The sequence below is a fragment of the Ischnura elegans genome, chromosome 3, assembly GCF_921293095.1.
Source record: "Ischnura elegans chromosome 3, ioIscEleg1.1, whole genome shotgun sequence".
In the NCBI taxonomy this organism is placed as follows: domain Eukaryota; kingdom Metazoa; phylum Arthropoda; class Insecta; order Odonata; family Coenagrionidae; genus Ischnura; species Ischnura elegans.
Genome location: NC_060248.1, coordinates 136,052,135 through 136,079,417, shown reverse-complemented (window position 1 = coordinate 136,079,417; position 27,283 = coordinate 136,052,135). Strand labels below are relative to the sequence as shown.

The 27,283-nt window shown below is 40.6% G+C and overlaps 1 protein-coding gene across 1 annotated transcript in view; it reads right to left on the bottom strand.

Annotated features, from left to right (window-relative positions):
* Window positions 1-259: 259 nt before the first annotated feature.
* Window positions 260-27,283, bottom strand: part of LOC124155298 — a 79,417-nt gene continuing 52,393 nt past the window's right edge. Inside the window, exon 3 of the mRNA XM_046529016.1 lies at window positions 260-521. Within this exon, the coding sequence (XP_046384972.1) occupies window positions 260-521 (262 nt within the window). The remainder of the gene's footprint in view (window positions 522-27,283) is intronic.

Sequence of the window (27,283 nt, the reverse complement as noted above, 5' to 3'; positions counted from 1 at the left end):
GCTTGTCTTCAAATTGAGAATATTTGACATTCAAGCTCATAAAATTGGCTCCACATTGAAATTGATTAGATTTCGGTTAACATCCATATTAAAGTTGAGACTAAAACTCGAGTAAACTACATCTGTAATTGTATTTGTGATGATTTAGTGAAGAGTAAAAATCAGCTCGTGGTGTTTCGTAGCTCCTCTGCTATTGCTTGCTATAGTATTTTCTTTCATGAAAATCCTTCGAGTAGAATGCAACATATGAAGTATTTTGTCATTTCCCGGTGTATTCAGGTATTGATGTTTTCTTTGCTGTCGGTTCTCTGGTGAAGCGCTCTTTTGCGACAAGTGCATCGCGCTCAAACGCGCCCACGTCATCAGATGACAGATCGGGACTTGGGTTACGATGGACCGCCTCACCTACTTGACAGCTGGAGGAATTTTCAACCAGGACGAAGGTACCTACTGTCTCAGTAAGGGGCGTGGATCGGCTGCTGGGGGAGCAGGAAACCCTGGAAGACACAGTGAAGGGAAGGCTGAAACGAATGATAGTTGAGAAATGGGTCAAACAAGTTTCTCTGCAAACCTAGTGGCGCCACTTATGCTCTTTGACAAAATTTGGCTTCCTCTGTTGGTGTATGCTATTATCACATGAAGCAGGGTATTAAACATTTGGTAGTAACAAACGCATTTTTTAATTAGAAAATACTGTTTCGGCCTTTTCATGTGCAGAGATTCATCTCCCTCGAGTAACGGAAGTTTCGAAAATTTGAATTTTACCTTTTTTTTTGCTATTTCTTATATTCTTTTAAAAATTTTCATAATAGAGACAGCATCCTTAAAGATAGGTACTGCACGTTTTTTCGATATTCAACTCTGCGGCGAATTAAATAACATTCACCATTGGAGAAAGTCAAATTTGGCTTAAAATGGCGTCGTAGTATTTGTTTGGAAACATTTCGAGTCGTAGTGAACATCTGTGGAGGTAGTTGCAGGCATATGAGCAAGGAATCTGTTTCGGAGGGTAAGGGGGAAGAGGATCAGGGGGGGCACGCAGGTTGGGGTTGTCTACACCGAATGCTTTGCTTTACATTCAGCCATTGGACAACCGTTTATTTCACCTATGTATTTCGTCTTGTATAACATTAAAAGTTAAAACGCATCTTTGGCAGAAAGTATTACGTGGAAAAATGAATTGCCCCTGGCCTGGTGGTCTCCTCAGCTGACGTATCGGGCGGTTAAACAAAATTCTGGGCGTCACCCTCTTTTCCTCACTTGGCGCTCGACTGCGTTTCTAAGTATAGTCATAGTATAGCACAGGTGCGCAGACAGGGTGCGTTCCGAAAGTAATGCAATTGCTTTTTTAATAATAAATTTATTGAAAATATTTGCACAAACACTTGTCCTTGGGCTTCTACATATTATTTGCAGCGGCTCAGCTATGACCGGTTACTCTCCCTACGAACGCTTCTTCGGAGACCTCTCACAAGGGCGTCGTCACGGCCGACTGCGTCTCTTCTATGGACGCAAAATGGGTTCATTGCAGGGTTTGCTTAATCCTAGATAACAGGGAGAAGTCTGCCGGGGCAACATTGGGGGTTTGGGCAGCGTTTGATCGTGTCGTTCGTCCAGGAACTCGTGGACTCGTGGTGCGTTCTGACAAGGCGCGTTTTCGAAATGGATTTGATTGGTATCGATGAGGTCTTTTCTCCTCCTGATGACACTTTTTCGGAATCTTCCCAGCACGTACATATAATTGGCAGCTTTAACTGTCTGTCCGTGAGAAACAATTTCCTTATAGACCACTCCTTGGCTGAGCAAGTGAAATGGGAGACAAGTTGTCTCCCGAAACATCGAACCATACGACTGAGTTAATCTCGATTCGACATCACTTTTTTGCTTTCTTAACTGACAAGGAGCACTTTTGATTAGCTCATTCTTGCCATTTTGGGCATCCATATCTTCCTAGTAATCCTTAAAGGCCTTTAACCACCTCAAGATTTGTAAGTAGGACAGAGCAGAGTTCAGATAAACCTCACGAATCATTTGATTGTCTCAAGGGGGCTGCATATAGGCAAGAGGCCCAATTCCATCCCACAGAAGCAAGGCTGATTTCTATTGCCACATCGGTCGCATATCCATCGCTTTTCAAAAATTTCCGTGGCGCGGTGATGCGATCCGATTGTATCCAATATTTTGAAATACAATGTTTGTAATTGCTAGGAATAACATTGAAGACTCATGATTTGTTAATTCACATCATCATGTACATAAATTTCAGTTAATACCCCTAGTTATACCTTATTTCCCCGTGATAATCGTGAAAATCGGATCAGATCGTCCGTCAGCGACGCCAGTGGCGACTTTTGTAAACCCATTTCAATGCGCGGTGGGTGACAACACATTCAGCGGCCGAATTGAGACTGATCCTCTTCCGTGATATTCCTGGTTTGTCTCCTCAAGAGATTTTTTCAGTTCAGCCCAAAACTTAAACTTTGCTCAATTACGTCGATTCCATTTTTTTCGTGACTCGGTCGGCGTGCAGAGGTTTACAATTACTGACGTCCTGTGATTCCATAGCGCCGAGGCTGGTTTCGTGGTGAAGCTTATCGCTGACCCCACCTACTCCAAGTGGTTAGATTCCACTCGAAACAATAGGAGTGGCGCAGTTGTATTACTTCCGGAAGGCACCCTGTATGTATAATAATATTAATAGGTGCAATACATGCAATATAATGTGCAATACCAACTCATAGCTCTTCATAAAAAGAGGTTGGATGAGAAAAGTTTGAATGCACCGCCCAGTGCTAATGCTGCATACATCATATGTCTTTCCGTGCGTACATAATATCGGGGCGGGGGGATCTGTTTTTGCTGATATCGTTACCGAGTTCCAAGTAGATATCGCGTTGAAAATATCGGATACTAAGAATCAGTGGCGTAGCGAGGGAACCCCTGTCCGGAACCCCTCCCACCGAAATCTAAAAACACAATTACTGTGCTTCATAAGAGAAAACAAAATATTGAAGAAATGAATGGCAAAATTTTGAATTCATGAATTTATAAAAGATTTATTTGAGAAATGAAGTTTTTTTAGATTGCGTGAAGTGTTGAAAACTTTGTACAACTAATTCTACTTGTTACCCTGTAAAAAAATACCCTCTGGTTTTGGATCCCCTCTGAACGGAATTCCTGGCTACCCCACTGTTAGGAATGTCAGAGCCAATATTCACATATGAAATATTGGTATTTTTCGATACCGATAAATGGCGATGTTTTAAAAACCGAAACACTTTCCACAATTTATTATTTATTTATCTTATATCGCCACAGAAGTTTACACTTCTCCCGTGTGCCCTTAAGCGCACCCGATTTTTAAAAATCTCTTTCCTAGAATGTATTAATGAATGAATGAGTGAAATGTCGAGTGCGGAATTGGGATTGGTGTGTTACAGCTTGAGCGTGACGCAACTTGAATGTCCGTGATTCCTTTCTAAATCGACCGTGAGATTCACCTCTAATATAAGAGGCTATTCAAAGAAGGAGCTGCGGTCAAAAGCAGCATCGCCATAGCGATAGCGATGGCTTTCTAATCCTCGGGAGTCCTTCGCTTGTCCCTTTTATCGTTTTTGTTTTATCGCTTGTCCTAAATTTAAGTGCTATAGGTCGGCGCCAATCGATGGCTGAGAAATGACCATGGGAGGAGTCGCGTGGAAAAAACATTTTCTTTCGGGGGGAGTATGTCACGTCGAGGAAGAACAAGGTGAATGATCATATTTATGACTCTCCATCGCATCCTTGCATCTGCAAAGCATTACCCTCGCTGATCAGAAGCCCTAAATTGTATAAATTAACACACTTACCGTCAACGGAATCGAATGTGTTAATTTCCCACTCAGGTTGGCGTTGCACTTGCTTAATTATCAGGGAGGCTCCAAGTAACACAAGTTTTTGTGTTGCTGAGATTTTGGCGTTCTGTTTAGTGGTTCACTCAATGGTTCCACCCGAAGTTAGGTTGGTATATCGGAGGGTAGAGCTCACCCCGAGCCAAGCCTTTCGCTGGGTGCTTCTCCTTAGACTTCTTTTTGAAATGTTCGAAGGCTTGACTCGAGATTCGAACCCGCGACCCTTCTTAAAACGGCCCAAGCCATTTGCCTACCAAGCTCCCTCCTATCTCGTGCTTTTCAAAACTCCGTGGTGTGCGCCAACTCGAGGAAACCTGAGACACTTAATCGTGGAATTCCAGTGTTCTGGAAAAACCATGTGTAAACTCAGGGAATTCGACAAGTTTTCTGAAAATATCGATTTTTTGACGAATTCAGGGCATATCAACTTCAAACAACTTTCTATTGCTCGAATTTTCTGTTTGAGTCGTTGCTTACTTGGCATCATTCACGTATTTACAGCTCATATTTAGAAACTGAAGCATGACTGTAGGGATGTTAGTTATAGGTCTATGTTGGTTCTATCTTTCTATCTAGGGTACTTCATGGTGTTAAAGTTATTGTCGTATTTAGTAAATGTAAGGAAGGTAATTACGAAGGAAGAAGTAAAAGAGTTTGATTTGGAAAGATGAGGATATTGTGATCATGACTGTGCTGTTTTCCCCTCATGTATGAACTGAGAATTGATTGAGTTGGTGCTCGGTGATATCTAATAGGAGCAACTTGCATGTGTACATCAACTCAAGTCGATACTCACAGTATTGCAATATTTTGGCAACTGTGACTGTGGTCAGTAATTCGGATCCCATAGCCAATATTTAGCCAAATATTTTAACGTTTAATAATGGATGAAAACTGCGAAGACGCAAAGGATAAGGAAAGGAGCGAGAGACGGCTATGCACTCTCCCCGTCATCTTAAAAATGATTACCACGAGAGAGCCGTCAATGAAATCAAAGAGAAGTCTCCAGGTGCCAATATCCACGGAGAAAGAAAGAGCATACCGCGGTTTGCTGATGACGTAAGTAGTCACATCAGAGACAGAGAATTATTTGAAAAAAGTCTTTAATAAATATGGAATGGGCATCGGTCAGATATGGGCTGAAAAACTACCACAAAGAGGAGACTGAGAGAAAAGAGAAGTATTCTAAAAACGTTAAGGAGAAGACTTAGTTGGCCACAATATAAGACATGGCGGCCAGATGAAGGACAATCGTAGAGGGATAGGTGGAAGGGAAGAAGGGTCAGCGACGTCCTCGAATGAGTCACATAGGAAAGGTTATAAAAGATGTAAAGGAGAAGAAATACGTCGCTATGAAAATGCTAGCGGGTTAGAGAGCTGCGTCAAACCAATCTTAGGATTGTTGACTGGTGATGAAGATGTTTATTTTTATTTTATTTTTATTTTATTCTAAAACCACCGGATACAGCTCTCATTGGCCATTTTACACCGGGGTGTTCAACGTATGTAACAGTAAACGTACACAAACAACCATGCCCTGGACCGGGGAAACCTACCCAGGCGGGACTCGAACCCGCGACCTCTTGTTTGGCAGGCGAAGACGTTACCCCGCCGCCACAGAGACCGGCGACTGGAAAACAAAGCAATGCCCCTGGGAAACCTGGAAATCACTTGAATTTTTTAATTTCTACTCTATGGGCATCCCGAAACTCGAATGTTTTCCTATCGTATCCATTTAGGACCATCGTTTCGTGAAGCCTATTTTTTCATTAGGAAAGGTTGAGATATTTCAACATGTTTTATTCCGTTGATGGAGGATCAGCTAAGTAAGAGGAAGATCCTATATGCGTGCGACTTGCGCCTCTATGGCTGTGGGAGCAGTGATTGCATCATTCGGCCGCTTGGATGCGCTGAAAATCACGCCTTGTGGAATTGAAGTGTGCGCCGAATCCGAAAGTGGTGTCGACAGGAAATGCCCGCGACGAGGGAGACCAATGCTGAGGCGATCGCAACTCAAGAGTGGGTCTCAATCGTTGATTGACGTTCCAAATAAAACCGAAAGATTGAGATTGAGCAAATTCAAAGTGATTCAAGATATTGCTTTGAGCTGATTCGGCGTCGCTTTGGACCAGATTTGAGTCGTGTCGTCAGCGCTCAGTTCTCCGTGGAAAACATCGGGGCTGAAATATTTAGAATTTAAGTCCCACGAGAAATTCTGGTAAACAAATGATGACGGAGAAAGTCAAGATTAGTATAGGACTAGAAACGAAGCATGGAAATAACCATGTTTTAGCAGAGTACGTGGCACAAGTGAGGGTTGCAATGCACGATTTTAAGCCCCCACTACATATCTTTCATTGGGAGAAGTCTAGTGAAACCTAATTATAATGGTTGTAGTCGTGAAAGTTTTTTGGTCAATGGATGTAGATATAAATGTGTGTTTGAGTTATAACCCAATTTAAAATAAGATTGAAACGTTAACGAGCTATCAGAAGATCGTAGTCTTTCTCGGCGAATCATTTATTCAAACCGGCTGCTTGCATTCCGGCCTGCTTCACTCCCATCTTGAACTTGCGACTTCAACGCAAAACAATGATCATTCACTCAGTCTCAATAGATCCTGTTCTCTCCTTCCTCTTTGCCAACACTCTTCCCCTCTGCGCGGCCTTCAACATTCCCCAAAACCTTGCTTCACACTCGCTCAACACAAACCCTCCGCCTTCTCATCTGTATCTCATCTGGAATCTTTCTCTCCCCTCCCACCATGTCCAGCACTTCGCCGTTCATCCTCCTCTCCGTCCACTTCATATTCTCCATTCTTCACACATTTCTTAAGGCCGATTTACACGGCGATTTTTCATTCGTAAGATCATTCGAATGATCTTGCGAACGGAAATTTCCTGCATTCAAACGATCATTCGTATGAAATTTCAATCATGTTCTAATTTGCTTGAATTATATCCGTGAATGATATGAGCGCAGGGGGCCTATCTTGCCATTCGGATCGCCTCGGAATTTTAAGATCATTTGTAAATACTTTGATAGCATAGTAATCCATGTGATAGCTCAAATAATTAATATGTAATTTGAAAGAAAGTAAATTCAAAAACATTAATTTCCTGTGGCCCAATGCCAATAGCATTCAGGATATTTAATGAATAAAAACATCGTTGAACGCATTCCAACCAAAACGATTCGTCACAATTTTGCCTATAAGTCAAGGAGCAAACCCCATAAGCTATCCCATGAATGTCACAGTCCCCTTTTTTCCCCTGTATCGATATTTAAAGAACAAAGAATTCTCTGAGGTGAATAATTTAGGTACTCATAAATCCTTTAACTGTAATTGCGCGCAATATCCCTCAAGGTATCTTGAAGGCATTCGTAGCCTTGCGGTAATGGGGAAGTAGCCAGCAATGAGATAACACTGATCCAACTTAATGGTAAAAAGTATGAGGATGCTGAAGCGCACTCTTTCGAAAATAGAGCAGGTCCCTTACTTTGTTCTCTTCCTGTTACCTTTCTTCTCTCGCACAGGAATGACCTTTGCTCGACTGCACTGTGAAGGCTGTGCACACGACGGTACCCCAAACATAATAACTCATTTTCGCAAGGGCGTACCGAGGATCAAAACTAGGGGGAGGGGGTACAAGCCATGGCTGTTCAAGTTATAGGTAAGATTTATGCGCGGAAAAGGTGAATGAAACCAATATTTTAAGGAAACTGTAACAGCTTTTTATTAGTTTTTAAAATTAATTGCTTGAAAAAATATTATTTTCCTTAAAGATATTGCGATTTTTGTTTCTGGGGGGGGGGCAGCTGCCTCCTCCTGCCCCTCGTTGGGTGCGCCCATGCGTTGTCGACCGGCCTTCACCCTTGAGGAGCCTTTGCTTCAAGCTTTTTTTTAGTTGGAGCTGGGCGCTGCGGCGTCAATACGGGACTCGTCTCCAAAGTTAGGATTTTTCTGAAGGAGAAGCAACGTGCAGTTTTTCCCCAAATAATTTTTTCACTTACTTTATAATTTACTGAATCGGGAGGGAAAAGACCTCGGGTAGCCATTTCAAGAGTAAGTTTTCTTATGATCATGTTCTAGAGCGCACTATCTTGAAGCATAATCATCGTTGCTCTGCAGCGAAAACAACCTATTACTTCGTTACAGGATCACAAAACGCACGATTTACTACAGCGGTATTTCTGCTATCAATTCGTACCATTTTAATCCCCCTCATTACTTAGTACGTCATACTCCACCGAAAGTTAAAAAAATACAAAAATATATTCAGGCGCACATGTAAACGAAGCATTGCGTTGCCTGCGACTTCCAAAAGAAATCATGTGGTCAGAAGCAGTCGGAAATATCGTAAGAATCGTAAATAAAAGAAAATAAGAATTGAAAGTATTTCCTGCGCTGCTGTTCAATAAATATATGGATGAGAGTTCGAGTTCAAATGAAGAGTAAAATAATAATTTATTCAAAGCTATGCAGTCGTTGCGTCGGTGAAAATGGCATTAAAACTCAACCTTTTAATTGTTTTCGAAGTGAACGCAAGAAGACGTTTCCGAACCTTCTCCTCGCTTGAATGAGTTAGGGACTCGCTGTGCGGTAGATATGTAATACCATTTGGCGATCGTATTTTGTCCAACTATGGCACCAACGACTCTGCCAAAGTTTCATCTACATCTACATCTACATAATACCCTGCGAGCCACCTATAGGGTGTTCGGCAGGGGGTGACCGATCACCAACATGCAGCATGCAAGAGGACCGCCACATGCACACCATACAGTCAAAGAAACATTACGCACACTAGAAAAATGTACATGCTTATTCATAAAATTGCTAATGCTAATGGTTAGTAATTCCTAGAGCAAATACATGCAAGTTTAAGCGACGATTTATTGTGAAACAGATGAAAGGTGCGCTGCGATCAATCTCGTGAGTGTTTTGAGGTCACGTGATTGGAGTTCATTGCGACGCGTGGTTGAAGTCTTTGTCTTTGCTCCGGGTCGTCCATCTGCGGACGTGATGTCGTCACTCCTTCCCAACCTCATTTCAGTTTCGCCGTTTGCGAGTGGAGGCGAGTAAAGAGCTCGAGGCGGATTTACTGCATTAAACCACTGCAGGAAAAGAAAAAGAAAATCCATGTAAACATTGTACTCATCGCTTTCTCAATGTAATGCCATGTCAAATATTATTGTTTAGATTATAGTGTAATCGCCAATATTTAGTCTAATTTTAAGTTTCTCTTTCTCGCGAACAAATCACTACACCGACAACGATGCACGCACGCCATTTACTGTTTTCATTTGTTAACTGGCTGGTTAGGGTGAGAAATATCTCACCGGCACAGCTGATAAGTTCGCGCCTACGGCGCGGTCATTCCAATGATTACTGCCGCTACTCGACACTTTGGCACCATCAGAGTCCAGTGGGGTCGGGCCGTGACCACCATTGACGTTAAATTCGAGTGAGTCGTGTGAGCGTTGGAAGAGTTGCAGTGGATCTTCTAGGCTTTGGCATGCGGGAGGGAGCATCGGGAATCACGCACTTTTAATAAAACGTTCGCGGATTAGAGCATGCAAGTAAATTTAATCTTCAAGCAGTTTACGTGTAATTTCGCGAACTTGCGCACAAATCAACAGTCGATTGTGTGTACGACTCATTTGCGGTTTTCATAGTGCCACCAAGTTAGAAATTTTTTTAGCTTAAAAAAAACACTCTTTTTAGTGGCAAGAATAGAGTCGAGTGAATAAGTTTGGATAATTTGGAGGCATTAGTTCGCCCAAATAGTCGACCGTCTTTCGTTTATTACCACTGAAATATTTAAAGCGTTAATTTTAGAAATAATTCCGTGTCAGTTTGTAATAAACTATTACTCCTTCATCGTTATATCTCATCGGGGTTAATCTTTCATCTTTAGGGATGTCGGTGGTGCGTTCTTAAACTGTCGGAATGAGCTCATCACAGACTCCTGCAGGCTGGGAATTCGCTAGGGCCGGATTTCATATGACTGCAGGGTGGAGCTGCTATAAGTGTGTGTCCAGTGAATAAATTCCTTTCCTCTTCTTTGCTTTGAATCGATTATTATCTGCTCGGAATGCCTCCCATTCTTTCGAAAGGCAAATATTTAGTCTAGACATAAAAGCTTTTCACTCGCGAATTATATGAAACTAAATCGATGAGTATGAAATGTTGTAAATACAATGAGAAAGTGCCAAAAAACCCTATCACCACTGCCCAGTCCTTCATATTTTTCAAATTGACTTTAATTCAATAGTCATTTGAAAGGTCAAGTCAAGCACTACTATATGAAATTTCGTGGCTGTATACTACCCAGACGGCACAGAACCCTCCGTATCTAATTCGTATGTACATAGTACCCATTGACTAAGGGGATACTATGCCGCTCCGTCGCTTTTCGTCAATGGATAATTTCCGTTCGCGGCCTGTCGACGAAGCGCGTACGCAGCATGTGAATGTCCGCTACTAAGCACGTACGATTGGATACGAAGCGCGCAGGAACACGGCACTCAGGCTAATCTCAATCGATTAGGTCGAAATTAGATATATCGTAACTCGCACGATCGAAAAATGTATCGAACGCAACACAATCGATAGCTACCGACCGTAGCGAGAACCTTGATACGAATCATTATGAATTGTAAGTTCTCAATAGGTAAATAACACCATATCATCAATTCTAATTACCATGAAAGACTCACGACCGACAAAGTTTTTGTCGGTTGTGAGTTTTTCATGGTATTAGAATTCATGATATAGTATTATTTACCTATTGAGAACTTACAAAACTTACTCGGCCACTTAAATAACTCTGCGAAAAATGAGATTCTCATGGCTAATTCACTCATCCCCAACATGCAGCATTCATAAGTGGATCGTACTTACTTGGAAACCTTGAGATGTTAATGAGAGTAAATTCTTATTAATTTTGACACTAAATAAGACATCACATAGCCCACGAGCATTAAAAAGCTTACCCTAAAGCCTGACGAAATAAAATTTTTAAATAAAAATTGCCGATGAAACAGGATTGCTGACACATCTGCTATTAGTATGATCGAATTCATCAAAATGCAAGCAAAAATTAACGTATAGTTCAGTCTCAGCTACTAAAACTTACCCATATCAGGCGCTAAAGTATTTGAAAAATTATTTGGTATGAGTAAAAGTCCCTAGGTCACTGCAGTAAATGTATCAACCTATTAAAAATATGAAAGTCCTGCCAAATCACCAGCATAAACACTTGTAAAATAAAACATGTTATCTCTTAGATCACACCTCCAATTTTATACTTACTTTGCATGAAGTCACCACCGCAAGAAATTTTAAAGAGGCAGGAAAGAAAAAAACCCACAGAAATACATATTGTCTATTGTCAACCACAATAATATTTCCAATTTTCTCTTCTATCCCACATCTAATTTAGCGAAACAATTACTCTTATTCTCTTTCGAATAGAAAATTATTTAAAAGAGGACTGGTCGATACATAAAAAACTATCGTCAATACTTTCTCCGCTGAACGTCCACTATCACAGCATCAACTTGCACAAATCAAATCCACATCCACAAATATGTCACTTCTGCCACAATGTCTGTATTATGTATTTTCTATTGTCAACCACAATAATATTTCCAATTTTCTCTTCTATCCCACATCTAATTTAGCGAAACAATTACTCTTATTCTCTTTCGAATAAAAAATTATTTAAAAGAGGACTGGTCGATACATAAAAACTATCTTCAATACTTTCTCCGATGAACGTCCACTATCACAGCATCAACTTGCACAAATCAAATCCACATCCACTAATATGTCACTTCTGCCACAATGTCTGTCTTCTTGGCGACAGGTAACAGTGAAGCAATGGTACCTTCCTCCAATCTGGGCACCTTCAATTCAGCAAGAATTTTCTCCTCGTCTTCTCGTCCAAGGCCACAGATTACTTTCTGATATCACAATGGTGCGATGTGAAGCTCACACACCTAAAATTAATAAATAATAAAATACCATGTAACTTATTAGGTCAAATCATTTCCAATTTTTGGTATTTCTGCATGAGAAATCAAATTACTAGGCTCGTAAATATAGTAAATATTTGTATGCCTGATATTTTTATTGTTTTACACTATAGCATAAGATAATTTGAAATGATGAATGCCGACGTGTAATACACAATAGGGCAAGCTAAGAAGCAATATTCGACCCCATAAACTTGGCAGCTTATTCCTAGTTTCTCCTTTAACCACACGTTCACCGAATGAATTAATACAAAAAAGACAACTAAAATGCAAGAATTTTCAAAAGAATTGCTGCTACAATATTTTCAATCACCATTTTTAGTACTGAATAGTACTATAGTACTGAATAGTTCGGGATGTTGATGCATCAACATCCCGAGGCCACTTCTAACTTAAAATTACATCCAAATAATTACAGCGAGAAAGAGTACATACCTCACAGCTTTTCGTAGGGGTGAAATGTTTTCTTCTTATCGCCCAAATGCACTTCTTCTTCAACTCAGGATCTTTTGGAAAGCTAAAACCTTGAACCATGTCCCGGAGTTTCCATTACGTCATCCCGACAATAAACACACGAAAGGCATTTTTAACAAAAATATCTCACAAACACGTTTCTGAAGCCCAGTGAATGAAATTAAAGAATAAGGGAAACTTCACTATTACCAGACACTCTATTTTTCACAAACTTAACCACAAAAATCCCTGAAATGTGGTAAGACGTTACGTAAACGACGCGACCTCCAAGGGCTTGTGCTAGCTTGTGAAGACATGTGATCTTTCTAGGAGGATATGGCACGATGGCACCAGATGGCACCACCCGCGAAAGAAAATAGTCCCAGACCGAATACAGTTTTATCGATGAGATACAATTTTATCGATGCATATGAATTTGCCAGTCCTCTTGCATCTTTTTTCGTCATTATAGGAAATAAAGAAACAAAACCTTTTTAGTAACTTCCTAAGCGCGATTTTTGTATCTTGATGGTCCACCCTCGTATTCAGGTACGAAAACTTCCTGTGCCGTCTGGGTAGAGTATTCATCAAAACAAAATACCTTTTCACTAACATATCTTACTTTATTATCCATTCAAATGAATCCTCGGAACACAGGTCTCTTGGTTGCTATAAGCTCTTACAAGCTACAGTTACACCTTTTTTCACACTAGGAATAAATTTTTTAATTATTCGTGAAAACAGTTAGAAATTCTACTTTACACAAACCGTGAATAACTAAAAAAATACTGATTTATCAAAAACTTAATGCTACAATTTTTAGCTTAAAATTTCGTCGCCTTTGGATTTCCGCCCTCTGGAGAGAGCGAGGAAAAAAACTCCACCCCCGATAAAGGGGGTAAACCACCCCCAGGGTGGAAACGTCAATTGGTTGAGTTTCAAATAATCCGGAGGTCACAGGAGGTGATTTCTAGCTTTGGTCTGAATTCGGGATGAAAACGGCGAAAGTGGATTGGCGACGATCGTTTTGCTGAACAGTACGAGAGTCATTTGGCGTTTTTCCGATCTGGAAATTTGTCTTTTTGCGTCTTGAACTTGATGAGAGTCTCTTCTTTGCCCTTTCATTGCCATTGCCTAGTGTTCGGTGAGGGATTCGCATTTTAGAGGACTGAGAAGTCCTCTTTCTCCCGCTCGGGAAGAACACTGAAAAACCACCGCGTGCTGAGAGCAGGCAGTCTAACTAATCAGTTAATAGGTATTCTCATTATTATTAATTTCCAATTAATTTTCCGAGAAGCATGACTGCATCGTGTTTGAATATTCTCTGGGTCTCACTGCTGTAGAGAATAGAATGTTCCACGGGAGTCCAAATCCCTTTGAGCCACATTAGCTCAGCCAATGCAGTCGCGACAGTTGTAGTGGGGCCCTTTGTGTGCAGCAGCGCTCAAGCGGCGAGCGAATGTAATTACCGTGGAATGCTTTCATTTTGTGTGCTAATTGACTATTCGTACGGGGCAATATGAATCATAAAATGTAAGAACCAATATTTTAAGCAAAGACGACTCTTTCGAAATATCTAGCCTCACGTCAATCAAACATCAATCCTCATGCGACTGTTGAAGAAATAGTGATCCTTTGGAGACCTTCAAAATAAAAATACGACAATTATGTTGTCGTATTTTAATTTTACTTTAAAACCATTACGCCCAAGTCACATGAATTCTACGAGACATAGAAATATCAGCATTATTTAAGCAATAATTATGTATAATTGGAGACTTAATTTTTAAAAAAGTAATGGCATGGCATTTTCTTGCGCTTAATACCATGAGTTTATCCCTATCTTCAAAGGGCATAGATGTATAAGAGGGTGAAAAGTCCTTCCACCGTGATTTTTCACGTACTTAGGGCATACTATTTGGGATCAAAAAGGACTAACCTCCACACACTTCCAGCCCGTTAGAGGCCCACCAGGGCCGGTTAGCTCGAAAATACGATTTTCTCTGTTTTTTTTTAGATACATCGGGCTATAAAGTATATTTTTAATGCGTTTTTCATCAAAATTTGCCCGGCCGCCCCTTTAAAAATGCCTGCCAAAAAAATTATGGCTTGTAATATTTTTTCGAATAGCGTTTAGTGATTATCTAATTGTTGGCAACCAATGATTAATAAATTCAGGAAAATTAAAAATGTAGAGCGATAAATTTTATCCAAATTGGGCGATTTGAAATGGAATGTCCCAATGTCCTATGCAAGTCGTTACGCCTTCGTAGTCATCGAAAAAGGCTACATTCACGAGGCAGCCTGCGGTAGGATCTCTCATCGATCATGCATTGATGGCTTCATTCAAGTTAAGTCAATAAAAGTGTGACCAAGCATGCAAAAAATACAAAAGTATGAAGTGGATAACTAGCCGTGCATGTTTGAATAAAATCAGTTAGATAATGAAAAGGGAAACAAGGACCAACACATCCAAACCAGAAAACGGAAAAAGAAAAGAATACGTGGGTATCGTCGAGCTAGCAAGTGTAGCAATTAATTACGTTGATTGCAAATTTGTTACTTACCTTGATAGTCCTAGGAATAAATCTCTCTTTTCTGATCGTAGAAAGTCTGCTATTAATTGGAAGACGGGAATGGTTTATACTTCTACTGGAATTGAGAGATAATTTTTTCCCTATATTATTGAGTATTGTTGATACAACATACTTGTATTATTTGCTCATTGGTGATAATATCATGTCAAGGTTAATTGCATGTGCTAAGCGTGTATTTTATTACGAAGCGGTGATGAGTAGTATGTCTGTGCCTGTTTTTGGGACTATCGATTAACAAATTAATTAATAACATCGTCATTATTTTTAATTGAGGTTAATCCCTGAATTTTTCTTTCATCGTGTTCGCTCGAAAAGAATGAAATTGCGCTTCTGCTTTCCAATTACGATTGGTGGTCGAGAGGTGCACTTTAATTAATTAGTTAGTCACTTGCAAGTTTCTACCAAAATGGTGTGCCTCCACTTATTTCTAATGGATCATTCGGTTCGAGTGTTAATTTCTTCGTAATTCGATTTCTGAGTCACTCGCTGCATAGACCTCGTCTTTAGAGCGTCCGCTGGGATGCGTGCCGACCATGGAAACATATTTCGAACATCAGCGTCAATTTAATCCTTCGTAATACTACGCACTCAAATTCATTTGGGTTTTCGTTTTCAAAAGAAGCTTTTTCCATGGGGTCTGTCCGATGTTTTTAACAGATAGAATTGCGTTTTTCAATTCTGCATGAATACAATTCCATAACTCTTAAAATATTCACTATGGGTTTGTCCGTTTTTATTAAGAACGTATATTATTTTTCTTCGGGACACCAGTCTCCTTTATGTATCACCTTCCAACAGGGCGAGGTAGGGTTTACATAGGATTGGGGGGTGTGAGTGGAGGGTGAAGTGGGTCCACCAATGAAGCGTTAGCTGAAAATATAGGCGTTGGAGTCAGAAAGCATTTAAGTAGAACTTACGTCAGGGACATGTTTCTTTATTGTAGTGAGGAATGGATGACGATAGCAGCGGAGACAACAAGGTTTGAAGATTTCGTAATGTGGTTTAATAGAAGAATGATGATGATCAAATGAATGGGTGGTGTGAATAATGCCGAAGTTTTAAGAAAAGAAGGAGGGAAGAGAAGTATTTTGAAAACTTGAGCAGAATTAGAGGCAATTGAATTGAATTAAACATCACGAGAGTTAATGAATATGATCGTCGAAGGAGCGCTGGTACGGCAGAAGAAGACCTCGGATGAGATAATGTAAAGCAGATGAAAGCTGTCAATGGGCAATTAGCGATTAGGACAATTGAGAGGAGGGTATGCGTCAAACTAATGTTGATCCAGTCAACTATAGCCTGTGTGCCGTCGGGTGGCGCACGGCCCGCCACCAACCAGAGTCGGTCCTCTACTCCTCCCGGCTCAGGTAATTGGCGGGTGCGCGCTCCACCCGATGGTATACAGACTATAAGAGGCATCGATCCAAGATTTCTCGTTCTCACAAACACTACACCACACTAGCAACAAAACACATACGCCATTTATTGTAATCTCTTTGTAAACTGACTGGTTGGGGTGAGCTTAGGCTCACCGGAACAGTTCCCAAACGCGCCTACGGCGCGGCCACTGAGTGTATTCCGATTGATGATGAATTAGAGAAGACTTTCGTATTCCATCAGATTTTCTACTTTTATAGTTGATATACTACGTGATGTTGACATGAGTCTCATCCATATAACCTGAGAATTTTCAAATCATATTCATCAACGAGTGACTCGTCGCGAACGATGGCAAATAACGGACGCCGATTACGGATCGATGCCTTTCCTCGGTGGGAATTCATATTTTATGCTCTTTGAGCGTTTCACTCGAAATATATGTTTAATAGAGACTTTTCCTTTAAATTAATTCAAAATTTGATGTAATTTAATTCGAATTGTGTGCGTGAAGTTTTTCGGGATTCCCACCGGTTTAAAAAGTTGCATATCGGCAACGCTTCACGATTACGATTCAACGGAGGTTGAATGGTAGCCACCAGGATATTCTGAAGCGCTTTAGACAGCCCGACAAGTTTTCACTGGATTGACATTACATAACCAGGGACCACGGGATGAAGTGGGATAGCGCCAAATTAACCAGCCATTTCAACGACTTGCTTTCTGGGACAGGCTTGCTAAGGATGGTTTCAGATCAGACTTCATAAAAATAATTTTGACCGAGATGAGAGGGGTGTAGACGTAGCAATGAGTGGAATACTATTTTACAGAGAATGAAAAATTATATAATGTCTTCTTTTAATGCGATTTCCCTTTGCGGTCGATCATGAATGACCGGATTGTTGTGACTCAAATTACATCTCAACGGTTTTTCATTCACCCTGATCGCGATTCGTCCATTTAAACGTCGGTGATATGCAACGAACGAAACAGGCAGGAATCGAGAGAAGGCATTGCTAAAATAATGAAATTCCGTTCTTCGTCAGAAGACCTTATTCGGATGAAAAATCTCGGATCGGTTTTGAAATCCACTGCTATTCGCATACCAGCTCTTTCTAAACCCTTGGTGGTCATGCCTGTTACTGTAAGAGACTTTAAGGTCCGTATATGCATGGAACAAGGTCGCATTCCATTTTAGAGCTTGCGCTGGAGCGCTAAAGAGCGTGGGTTTCGTTCGAGAGAGTTCAGGGCGTGCCAAAGTGTGTTTGTTCCTCCTTGTTATCACTCTCCGCGATTCGTCTCGCCTGATTCATTGTGTAAAGAGCTCAAAGGTGTGGCTCTCTCTCTAGAGCGACTTCCCCCCCCCCTCATGATGTATGTATGTATGTGTTTGATGCCCGGCATGGGCTATAGATACTGTCCCGAGTATTTCGCTCGCAAAAAATGCTGAACATGAACTCAGTTTTTTCACATTAAAACTAAAGCGGCTGCACTAGGCCCGAACCTCTTCAACGGGATCAAATCGATGATGCACATTGCAACTTTTTAACATTTCTATTCTTGAGATACAGTTCCACAGAGAAGAGTCTATAACTTTCATTTTTAATAATAATTACGTAATAGAAGAACTTTCCATTCTTCGAAATATAACCTTTCTTTTATAGGAATCAATTTGATCCCCGCTACCGTATATGGTAAAGCCGACATTTCCATGCAAAATAGTAAGAATTGATGGTCTTACATTTAAGGCCACATGTGAACTCCAAAATGATAAAAAATCAGGACATAAATAATGCCACCTTTTTCATATGCATTCATCTCAAATCGAGAAAGGTTCATATTGATCTCCGTGACCATTCTAATGTTAAAAACAAACATGTTGTACCTATCGATGATGCACATTTTACGATATGGAAATGAAAATTACTGGAAATGATGTAATGTGGCGAACTATTATCTATGGTCGCCCTCAGTCATTGATTCTACCCGATTCGAAGATTGGTTTGGATGGGAGCGGGTAGAGCTCACTCAAAAGTAAGGCCAAGGCGTATCATACCTTACGTTCAGAGTGGGGCCAGTTCCCTTACCTGTGACATCTCACGGACATATAGTATTCTTCTCTCAATTTTTCTAATTATTCGACGTTGTTAACCGCATTCAGCGACTTCATACATGTATTGCCTACTCAGACTCATTAAATTGTTTACTGTATTCTTAGTTTCTGGTACCATCAAGAAACTAAATTACTTAATAAAATGTGCATTAATTCTCACATTGAATAGAATACATAACATCAGATCCCTTATTTATTTATTTCTTTACGCCATTGCTTTTCACGTTGTCTTCACTTATTTCCGCTTATGGCTGTGGTCCATTACCACCCACTCCCGGTTTGGCGATGCGTGCACTGACATCGATCGTGTTCAAGACGCGCTCTGATTGGCTCTCCGTTGCCAGATAGGCATAAGGATGAACGATGACCATCTTTCTTACGGCTACTGCCCATTTGCACTTTGACTCCTTGACGGCTCATCTCTCATTGTATATCAACCCTTAAGAGCGATAAAATTTGTCAGAATTCACACTGGAGCAGAGCAAAATGGGGGGAACTCATCCTTATTGTTGATGTAAACAAGTCGGTTTTTAAAACGTCGAAGCTATTGCAGAACATCAACCGGTATGGAGGCCGAAAAACTGTATAGATATGTTTGGGATTAATCTTGGGTTTCTTTTATATTCTTGCTTCATCAGGGCTAATCTAACTACTATATTAACTAAGGGGTGATTTGTGAAATAGAACTTGCTGATATCATTTTATAAATTGTAATTATAGCACTAATAACAGTATTAATATTAAAATTCATGAAGTAAAACTCGCATGTTAATTTCCATGGCAAAATTTGACTTCAATTGCAGCGATTATTTGCCATCAATTGCAAAAGTAATAAGGGGTAATGATCTTTGGTGTTTTATGCACTTTGATTTTGAGGTTAGAACGAACATTATTGAAGTTCATCTTCTGAACTGTATCTTCACCATGGCCTTAGACACAATTTTTCCTAATCTTTGACCAACATCGACATAAGAGCTTGATTATTGATTCTGCGATGTCTAAAAAAAATAGCATTGAAAAGCAATATTAATGGCGCAGTCCGTCGATAGGGGGCAGTCAGAATACAGCAACCGTTCCAGTAAATAAAAAGAAATCACTACGTGTCTTGGAATATCTTTATTTGAATGGGTTTTAAAGCTTTCTTTCAAAATGCATTCGTTTTGCCTTCAAAGGTCTTAATTTGTTATACCTATTTTTATTGCTGCATTTATTGGCTCTGCTTAATTTATTTTTCGGATTCTTTAAACCTCGTGATCCCGAGTTCGTTCCTTGGACTCCTTTGAAGACTCTCCTTTGGTCTCCGACTTCGACGATCGCCGATAATACTAGATCACGTGGCGTAGGAATTGTGGGAGTGGGAGCCATCTTCTCTCTTGAAAGAACTGCCTGTGAGTGCGATGCACTCGCTGCTGTGCACACGAAGTGTTACTGTGTACGGCGACCCCATGCGCCTATTTCCTGCTACAATGTGCAGGGAAAACGTGCTGCTGGCATAAAAGGGCACCTCGCATCCATTTCTTGAGGGTGAACTTTCGGATGAAAGTCTGGAAGATAGCTTTAACATCGCACCATGACTGAGTAATTAAATGCTCGTTTACTTTTCTACGGAAATAAGGCCTGAGCAATGCTAGCAGCGGAGAAGTCAACGGTGGAGGATTTCGAAATGTTGTGCAACAAAAGAATTACATGGATGAAATAGATCGAATGAGGAAGTTGTGAGGATAGAAAAGAAGCCTCGTGATAAGGAGCGAAACGACCCTGATCGTCCTTAATATTTTTGGAAATGATGAGTACAATGCTCGAGGGATAGCAAGAACGGGAAGGGAAGGCCTCGAATGGAAAAGTTAAACAAAGATGTGAAAGAGAAGAAATACATACGTAGGTGTGAAAAAATTCGATACTTACCTCCACTGCACAGACACTCAACTATCGCCCACCGAATTAAATCCGCTCATCCAGTATTATAAGGGCTATTGTTGAGCATTTATGCAATGGAGGTATCGAATAAGCTGATTGCGTAATACCAATCTCACGATTGTTGACGGTGATGATGATGAGTCAAGACGGATATCCGAGAAACGTAGCATATACCCTTCTTATAATAGTTGAATTCTTTCTCGATTCTCACAATTGTATTCCATCGGCTGACCACCAAAAAGATAGCTTTATAATGCTATTTTTTATGGAAATCGCATTTAATAATAACAGGCTCTATTATTGTTGCTGGTCTAAAGGCCTGGTTACACGGTACATGAGAATGTACAAGAAAATGTGAGAATGTCTGAATCTCAGAATGAACGCGAAAATGCACCGTGTAACCACGCAAAATGTAAGAATGTATGAATTTCTGAACGCCTGCTCTAATTTCGTTCAGACAATCATACAATTTGAACTCAGAGTCACCTGGTGGCAGACTACGAACACGACACATTCATTTCATCTGGCTTGTATAGGCGACTTCTTTGTTTACGTACGGCCCCGATAGTTATTTGGATTTGATATGATCTTGCTTGACTTGGATATCTCACTGATTGGATATGGGTAGCGAAAGAATGGAACACAAGAAAAGGGGATGGGTAAAAGGAAGGATCAGATGGATAGGCCATTAATGTATGAACCGCGAGAATTGTCCAAGAATGAGATCCAAATGATCGTTAAAAAGTCATAAGAAAGCATGTGATAGGTAAAGAAATAAGTTTCAAGTACAATTTACGCTGTATTTACTCGAGTTCCTGTTTTTGAATCAAGACCGACTGCAAAACGAGTCGAAATATTAGGTGTTGCGTTGACTTGTAGCGAACGCTATGGGCATCGCAGTAATAAATATTGAATTTACCTTGCCAAAATCCTCATATCTCTAGTATATTCCTGTAGCGTGCGCCGATTCACAGGAGAAGGATGGAGGGAAATAACGACACACTCGCTTTCAAGACTAAAATTCAACTGCCTTTATTATGTCCTGTTTTTTATATTACAAGGCTCGAGGGCACGAGAAAATTTTAAAATGTGCTTTTATTGTGGAACACTACTATCCAACAAAATTTGAACGATATCGGCGAAAGACACTTCGTGAATATTCCTTGTTAGGGGCTCCTTGCGACGAGAGGCCGGCCGCCCTTTACATTCCTTATTTTTCTCCGTGGTTTAATCGTAATCAGTATTTATTCTCGTAAACAGCCACTTTCCTTATAATTTGATCTTACAATGGGTAGAATGATAGGTACATTTATAGAGTTGTTTACAACGTGAAATAAGTAACGTACTTGATAAAATCCTGCGGTAACCATGATTTAAGAGTGTACTTACGATATCCCGTTGACGATATAGATAATGTGTTTGACTCGATTTTGTGAATCATTAACCACTTATTCCTCTTATTTTTGTCCTTTCGAACGCAAGCAAAAAACTTCTCCGGCGAATAAATAGAGGTACTAGACGACGGAGCACTTTATATGGGATACACGATTTATATGGTTTTCACACGTTTTTCTGTTGAAGGTCCATACTGCAATACACTTTGCATGCATTAAGCAAATGATGTAGGTGTGTAACGTAGATCACAATCTGCAATCAACTTATTTGGATTTTATCTTTCCAAAGCTCCCCAAACAATCGCCTTTATTTATTTCAACAACGCCTTGGCAACCCAAAATATTCACAATCCGAAGTTTGACGTTAAAACAGCAATTATATTCGCCAAATATGCGTCTGAGGCCCCACATATACAGTTTTTCTATCCACTTCCTAGGCCTGTCATCAGTGGATACCGTGCCGTGATGTAACGTGCGCACGCTCCGTCACGTGTTTTCAAACAGTCGATGAAGATTATTTTTAATGACTCATATCTCAGCTATAAAACAATGTTCATCTGCGAAATTTTCGGCAAGTACATTTGAGGTAATGGGTATCTTATTAATATCTTATTGTTCTAGTACTTTTAAAAAAGTTTTCATGCTCCCCATTGGTTTATATTTGAAGCTGAAATAATTTGTTGCGCATTTAAAATGTCCGAAAAAATGTACCGTGTAACCACCTACTCGTGGATCTTGTCCATGAGAATGTACAAGAATCTGTTCAGTAAACCATTCAGAAAAATTTACAGAATCTTGTACATTCTAATGTACCGTGTAACCAGACCTTAAGCATAGGGGAAATGTTGATCATTTTGTTTAAGCAGTTGTGGTGAAATACTGCCACAATGTTCGTTTTAAAATAAGGATCGCGGTTAAAAAATAAAATTATGGCTCATCACCGGGATACTGTTTATATTAATGCCAAACAATTACCACCATTGAAGTAGAATCATGTAAGTTAAGTGAAATGGCGCTGCAATCGACAGAAATGACGGAAAAATGCCGCATTAAAAATGTATGCGCCAAATTCTCCTCATTATGCAATTTCTTTTTTTTTAATTCTCTGGATGTCGTCTGCCATTAAAAATCGTATTTTATGAATGACATACACTTGGAGGCCTCTTTTATTCACTTTTTTTAGGAGCGAATCGTAATACCCGGAAAAAGTTGCGTTCTTGGATGGGTATTGCAAATATGATTTTTTACAAATCGGTGAATGTCTTCTTTCATGTATCATCATAAATAAAAATTAATATAACTTAAAGTTGGTTTGATCGAGCACTCTTTTTTCATTGGAGTATAATTTTGGACTGTAATTGATATTTTAGACCAAATACGTCAGCTGTATCGATTTTAATGATCGAGAAAATGACCTTTTATCGTGTCCCAGAAAGCATTTTTTGAAAGCAACACACAATCTCATTTCACTCAATGTTAGCCAATAAAAGGACGCGAAATTGTAATTTTTTTCAGTCAAAAACGTGGAAATCATGTCTGAAAATGTGAAGGGTATTCACTAAGATGGGAGAATGCTCTTCTATGCCATTGCCGACTATATTGACCAAATTTTTGGTAGAAAGATATCACTGAGGATAGAAGCTATCATTCTGGATTACCAACATGACGGTTATATGTCCCTCAATGACAAATCGGTCGGAAAAGGGGTTTATTTGAGGGCAATCAAGCAAATGTGCAGCTCCTCGCTCACCTATCCAGAGAAGCTAGCCAAGCGACCCAGGGCCCACCACGTGGAGGTGGCTGCACCTTGCACCGCTCTGACTCCTCCGCCTCCCCTACCCAACCAAAGCAATCCAGACCAGTTTATTTCATCTGAATCGTCACCGTCCGAAAATATTGTCACAATTGAGATTTCGATTGAAATTCAGGTATAACTTGCCGTGAAATCAAAGTGGATTTGATGACGTCACTGCCGCACACGAGGCTGGCTGCTTCGGCGACTGACTTGACTGTCCATGGCACTGCTGCCGTTTGGCAGAGAGAGACAGTGAATGGACATTCTGGAGACGTATTCTCAGAAAGGGACAGGCTTTCACCGAGTTCTTCATCTGATGTATTCCTCGCAACCGGTGGCACAATAATGAACAAATCGGTGCTTTCTCATTGAATCATATCTTCGTAATCCATGGCTTCAAAATTAAAATGGGGAACAATGTTGTATCCAATTCAATGATACCTATTATCTAATCCGTCTTCTATAGCACTAAGAATTGTTTTGAGCCTACTAACGGACAGTATGTAAATGTTTATTAAAAGGTGCAACAATAACAAGTGCGTGTCATTTTAGTACCTCATTAAATGGCGTTATAATAATATCCGTGTACGTACAAAACACAAAAGAATCTAACCGCATTACTTTCCGTTATTCTAATCTACCTCTAAGTCGACATAACATTGATGACAATCGACACCCATCTACCTAATTTTATCGCTGAATTTCTTTCCAACGTACTTCCACATTTACGAAAACTTTTTTTTAGATGTAAACGGCATATCATTAAGGTCATTACATCACTGAAGACGGTCAAAATTCACATTGAAATGATATAAGAGATGAAAGTGTAAGTGTTCCGATAAACCATTGAATGAATAAAGATGATTATCTGCTTTTGCAAGGAAGGATGGGTTTTACCACTACCTGTATTTTAATTCTTACGATTCATGACCTTAACAATCATCTGTTCTCTCACGGGAACAAACTCGTTTAAACTTTACCTTCATTACCGTTATTTTCACAAAACGACAGGAGATTACATTAAAAGAACTACAAACGGACAATTCTAGAATTATGTTACCCCGCAATAACGTCAAGTATTAGACAATGCATTAATTGGGACTTATGCATGCCGGTATATAGCTTTCGCCTCCATTGTTAAGTGTCAAACCTGGCGGGAAATTATTTTCGCTGCCCACTTGTCTCTTGAACATTGTAACGTTTTACCGTTTCCCGTTTGGGATAACTATTGACGTCATACCAAAAGCGGAACGCTTTCCGTTATTGAGAGTGTAACGCACGGAAGACGAGCGTAGGTTAGGTTTCCGAACGACCCGGAATGAATCCGTTTCCGACGCCGCCAATCATTATCTCCGACACACCTACACACTCATTGTCAGTCTTCTCTCCTCACCCCCTCCGCTCACCTGAAATAAAAAGGCAGCAAAAAACCATATCGCAGCACCATTCCCTTCAAGAAGTGGCCAGCAGTCGATCACGAACCGTCGGGTAAATCTCCACTACGTCACGCGGCATACACCCGTATGTCTCTCTTTAATTGATTCAGAAGGTTCAAAGGAATGTCTCTTAAGGCCTGGTTACACGGACATTAGAATGTACAAGAAAATGTGAGAATGTCTGAATCTCAAAATGAACGCGAAAATGCACCGTGTAACCACGCAAAGATGTACAAATATATGAATTTCTGAACAGAAATTAGAATCTGTTCTAATTTCGTTCAGACAATCGTACAATTTGAACTCCATCCGTGAATTTCCAATCCAATTTGAACGACATCTGTGCAACAACGAAAAAAGCCCTCATTTTACCTACCAATTGAAAGACGACAAAAAGCAACATTATAGGACTCCCAACGGACTCCACCCCAGCAACCATCGCCACCGAACTGAAGGAATTAGGATGCAGCACATTCACCATGTCCGATCCTCTCGTCCTGCCCACGCCGGAAACAAACAACGCAACCAGCCGCGACAAAACGCATAAACACGCACACTATTATTGTAAATGGAAAGTGATATTTTCCACAGCACTGAGGCAAGTCGATTGACTTCTATGAAAAATAGGATTCGTGGGTTGCAAATGCACTTCAGCCAAACCTCTGCACACCCAATTCTCACGCTTATCCCTTCACTTCTCGGATTTCCCAGAAGATGGCCGGAGCATACTGTCATCATCAGGTAACATCAAAAGGTAATCAAAAATAGTAGACCCAGTGTTCCCGCCATGCAGTGCTAGATGATCTCCCTCTGTCAATGGCACACAGCCGTCAATGCAAACATGCTGAGGGATATGATTGCTTCTTATGGTAAGACGAACGACAAATAGCCCCACGGTTGCGTTGAATAACATTATGTCTTCGCTGGAAAAAAAACAATGAGATTCCCCCCTTCTCTTGACGCCTACACTATGAATACATACTAACTTAAGGAGAAATGTGAAAGGGCCACTTCTTAAGACATATAGTGTACTAAGTGCGGCGAGAAAAATAAACCTCGATGTAATAGAGCAATATGAGCTAGGTGAAATCGTTCAGATTCGCAGTGAAAAAATTGCTTCCTTCTGAATGCAGAATATCTTATTTTATACCTAGCTATTTCGTCTTGTGATCCTTGAAGAGGGTCTTCGAATCAGCAGTGTAGGCAGAAGAAATATTGAAAATAGCGTTCTCAGATGCTTGTTTTCCCAGTTGAAGTGGAGCTATTGCTTATTTGTAATCTAGCAAATTGAAAAAAGCCATCTTTTAGTGAGCTAATGGGATACGAAAATTGTAAAAATTGCCAGAGTGGCCATAAAAGACCGCAAGCAAGGAGGGTGGGGGTTACGGGGAGGGGGGGCAGGACAGGGGGGGGGGCTCTCAGCGAGCGAGAGACAGCGAGTCGTACTTTTAAGAAACTCATGCACTCAATCAGTTGTTTTTTACGTTAATTATACCCTTTTATTTTGGCAACCGCGCAGCCACCTGGAGTATTCGGTTTGAATTTATTTTGAGATACTCGTGTTATTATAGCTGCAGCAATTTCCGTTTTCAGTGCTAATATGCTCTGCGATAGTGGGAAGTGAAGGTATATTGCTGGGTACTTAATTTTTTCCGCGGCCTCAACAGAGCGATAAAAGCGAGCGCGACGAGGCGTTCCTCGCCGCCCCAAAGTTATGGGATAATGACATCGGATATCTTTGGCGCGCACGGCAGTTAAAAAATAAAGACAAAAGACTAGCGGCCCACGCATCTCGCACCGCAGCGAGGCTGATAGCACGCTCACAATGAGGCCGTGTGCACTTCATGAATACATCGCGTTCGATAATGCTGGGTTTGCGAGTGTGTTTTTTTTTTTTTTATCTCGGCTATTTTCTTCGCTGCGTGAGTGTAAGGGGGACATTGCGAGGCGATGAATCAGATCTGGGCCGAAGACCTTTCAGGCGACAAGAAACGCGCGATTCGGACGGTAGACAAACAATTGAAGGCGGGACAAAGCGACGAGGGCCTGAGACTGATGCCATCAAAGCATTCACCGCTCATTGAGGCATTTCACCTGCGAATTCTTTGAAAGTAAACCACTTCACTTGCAGCGAAGAGCACACGGTTGAATCAGAGAGCATTAGTTACGTAGCGCCAATGGACGCTTCTGCTCCGAGGGTGGTTTCCAATCCCTCCCGTGGGTGAAAGTTTTCTTTTCAAGGCAATGGTTACAGGAGCAAATTTTGGG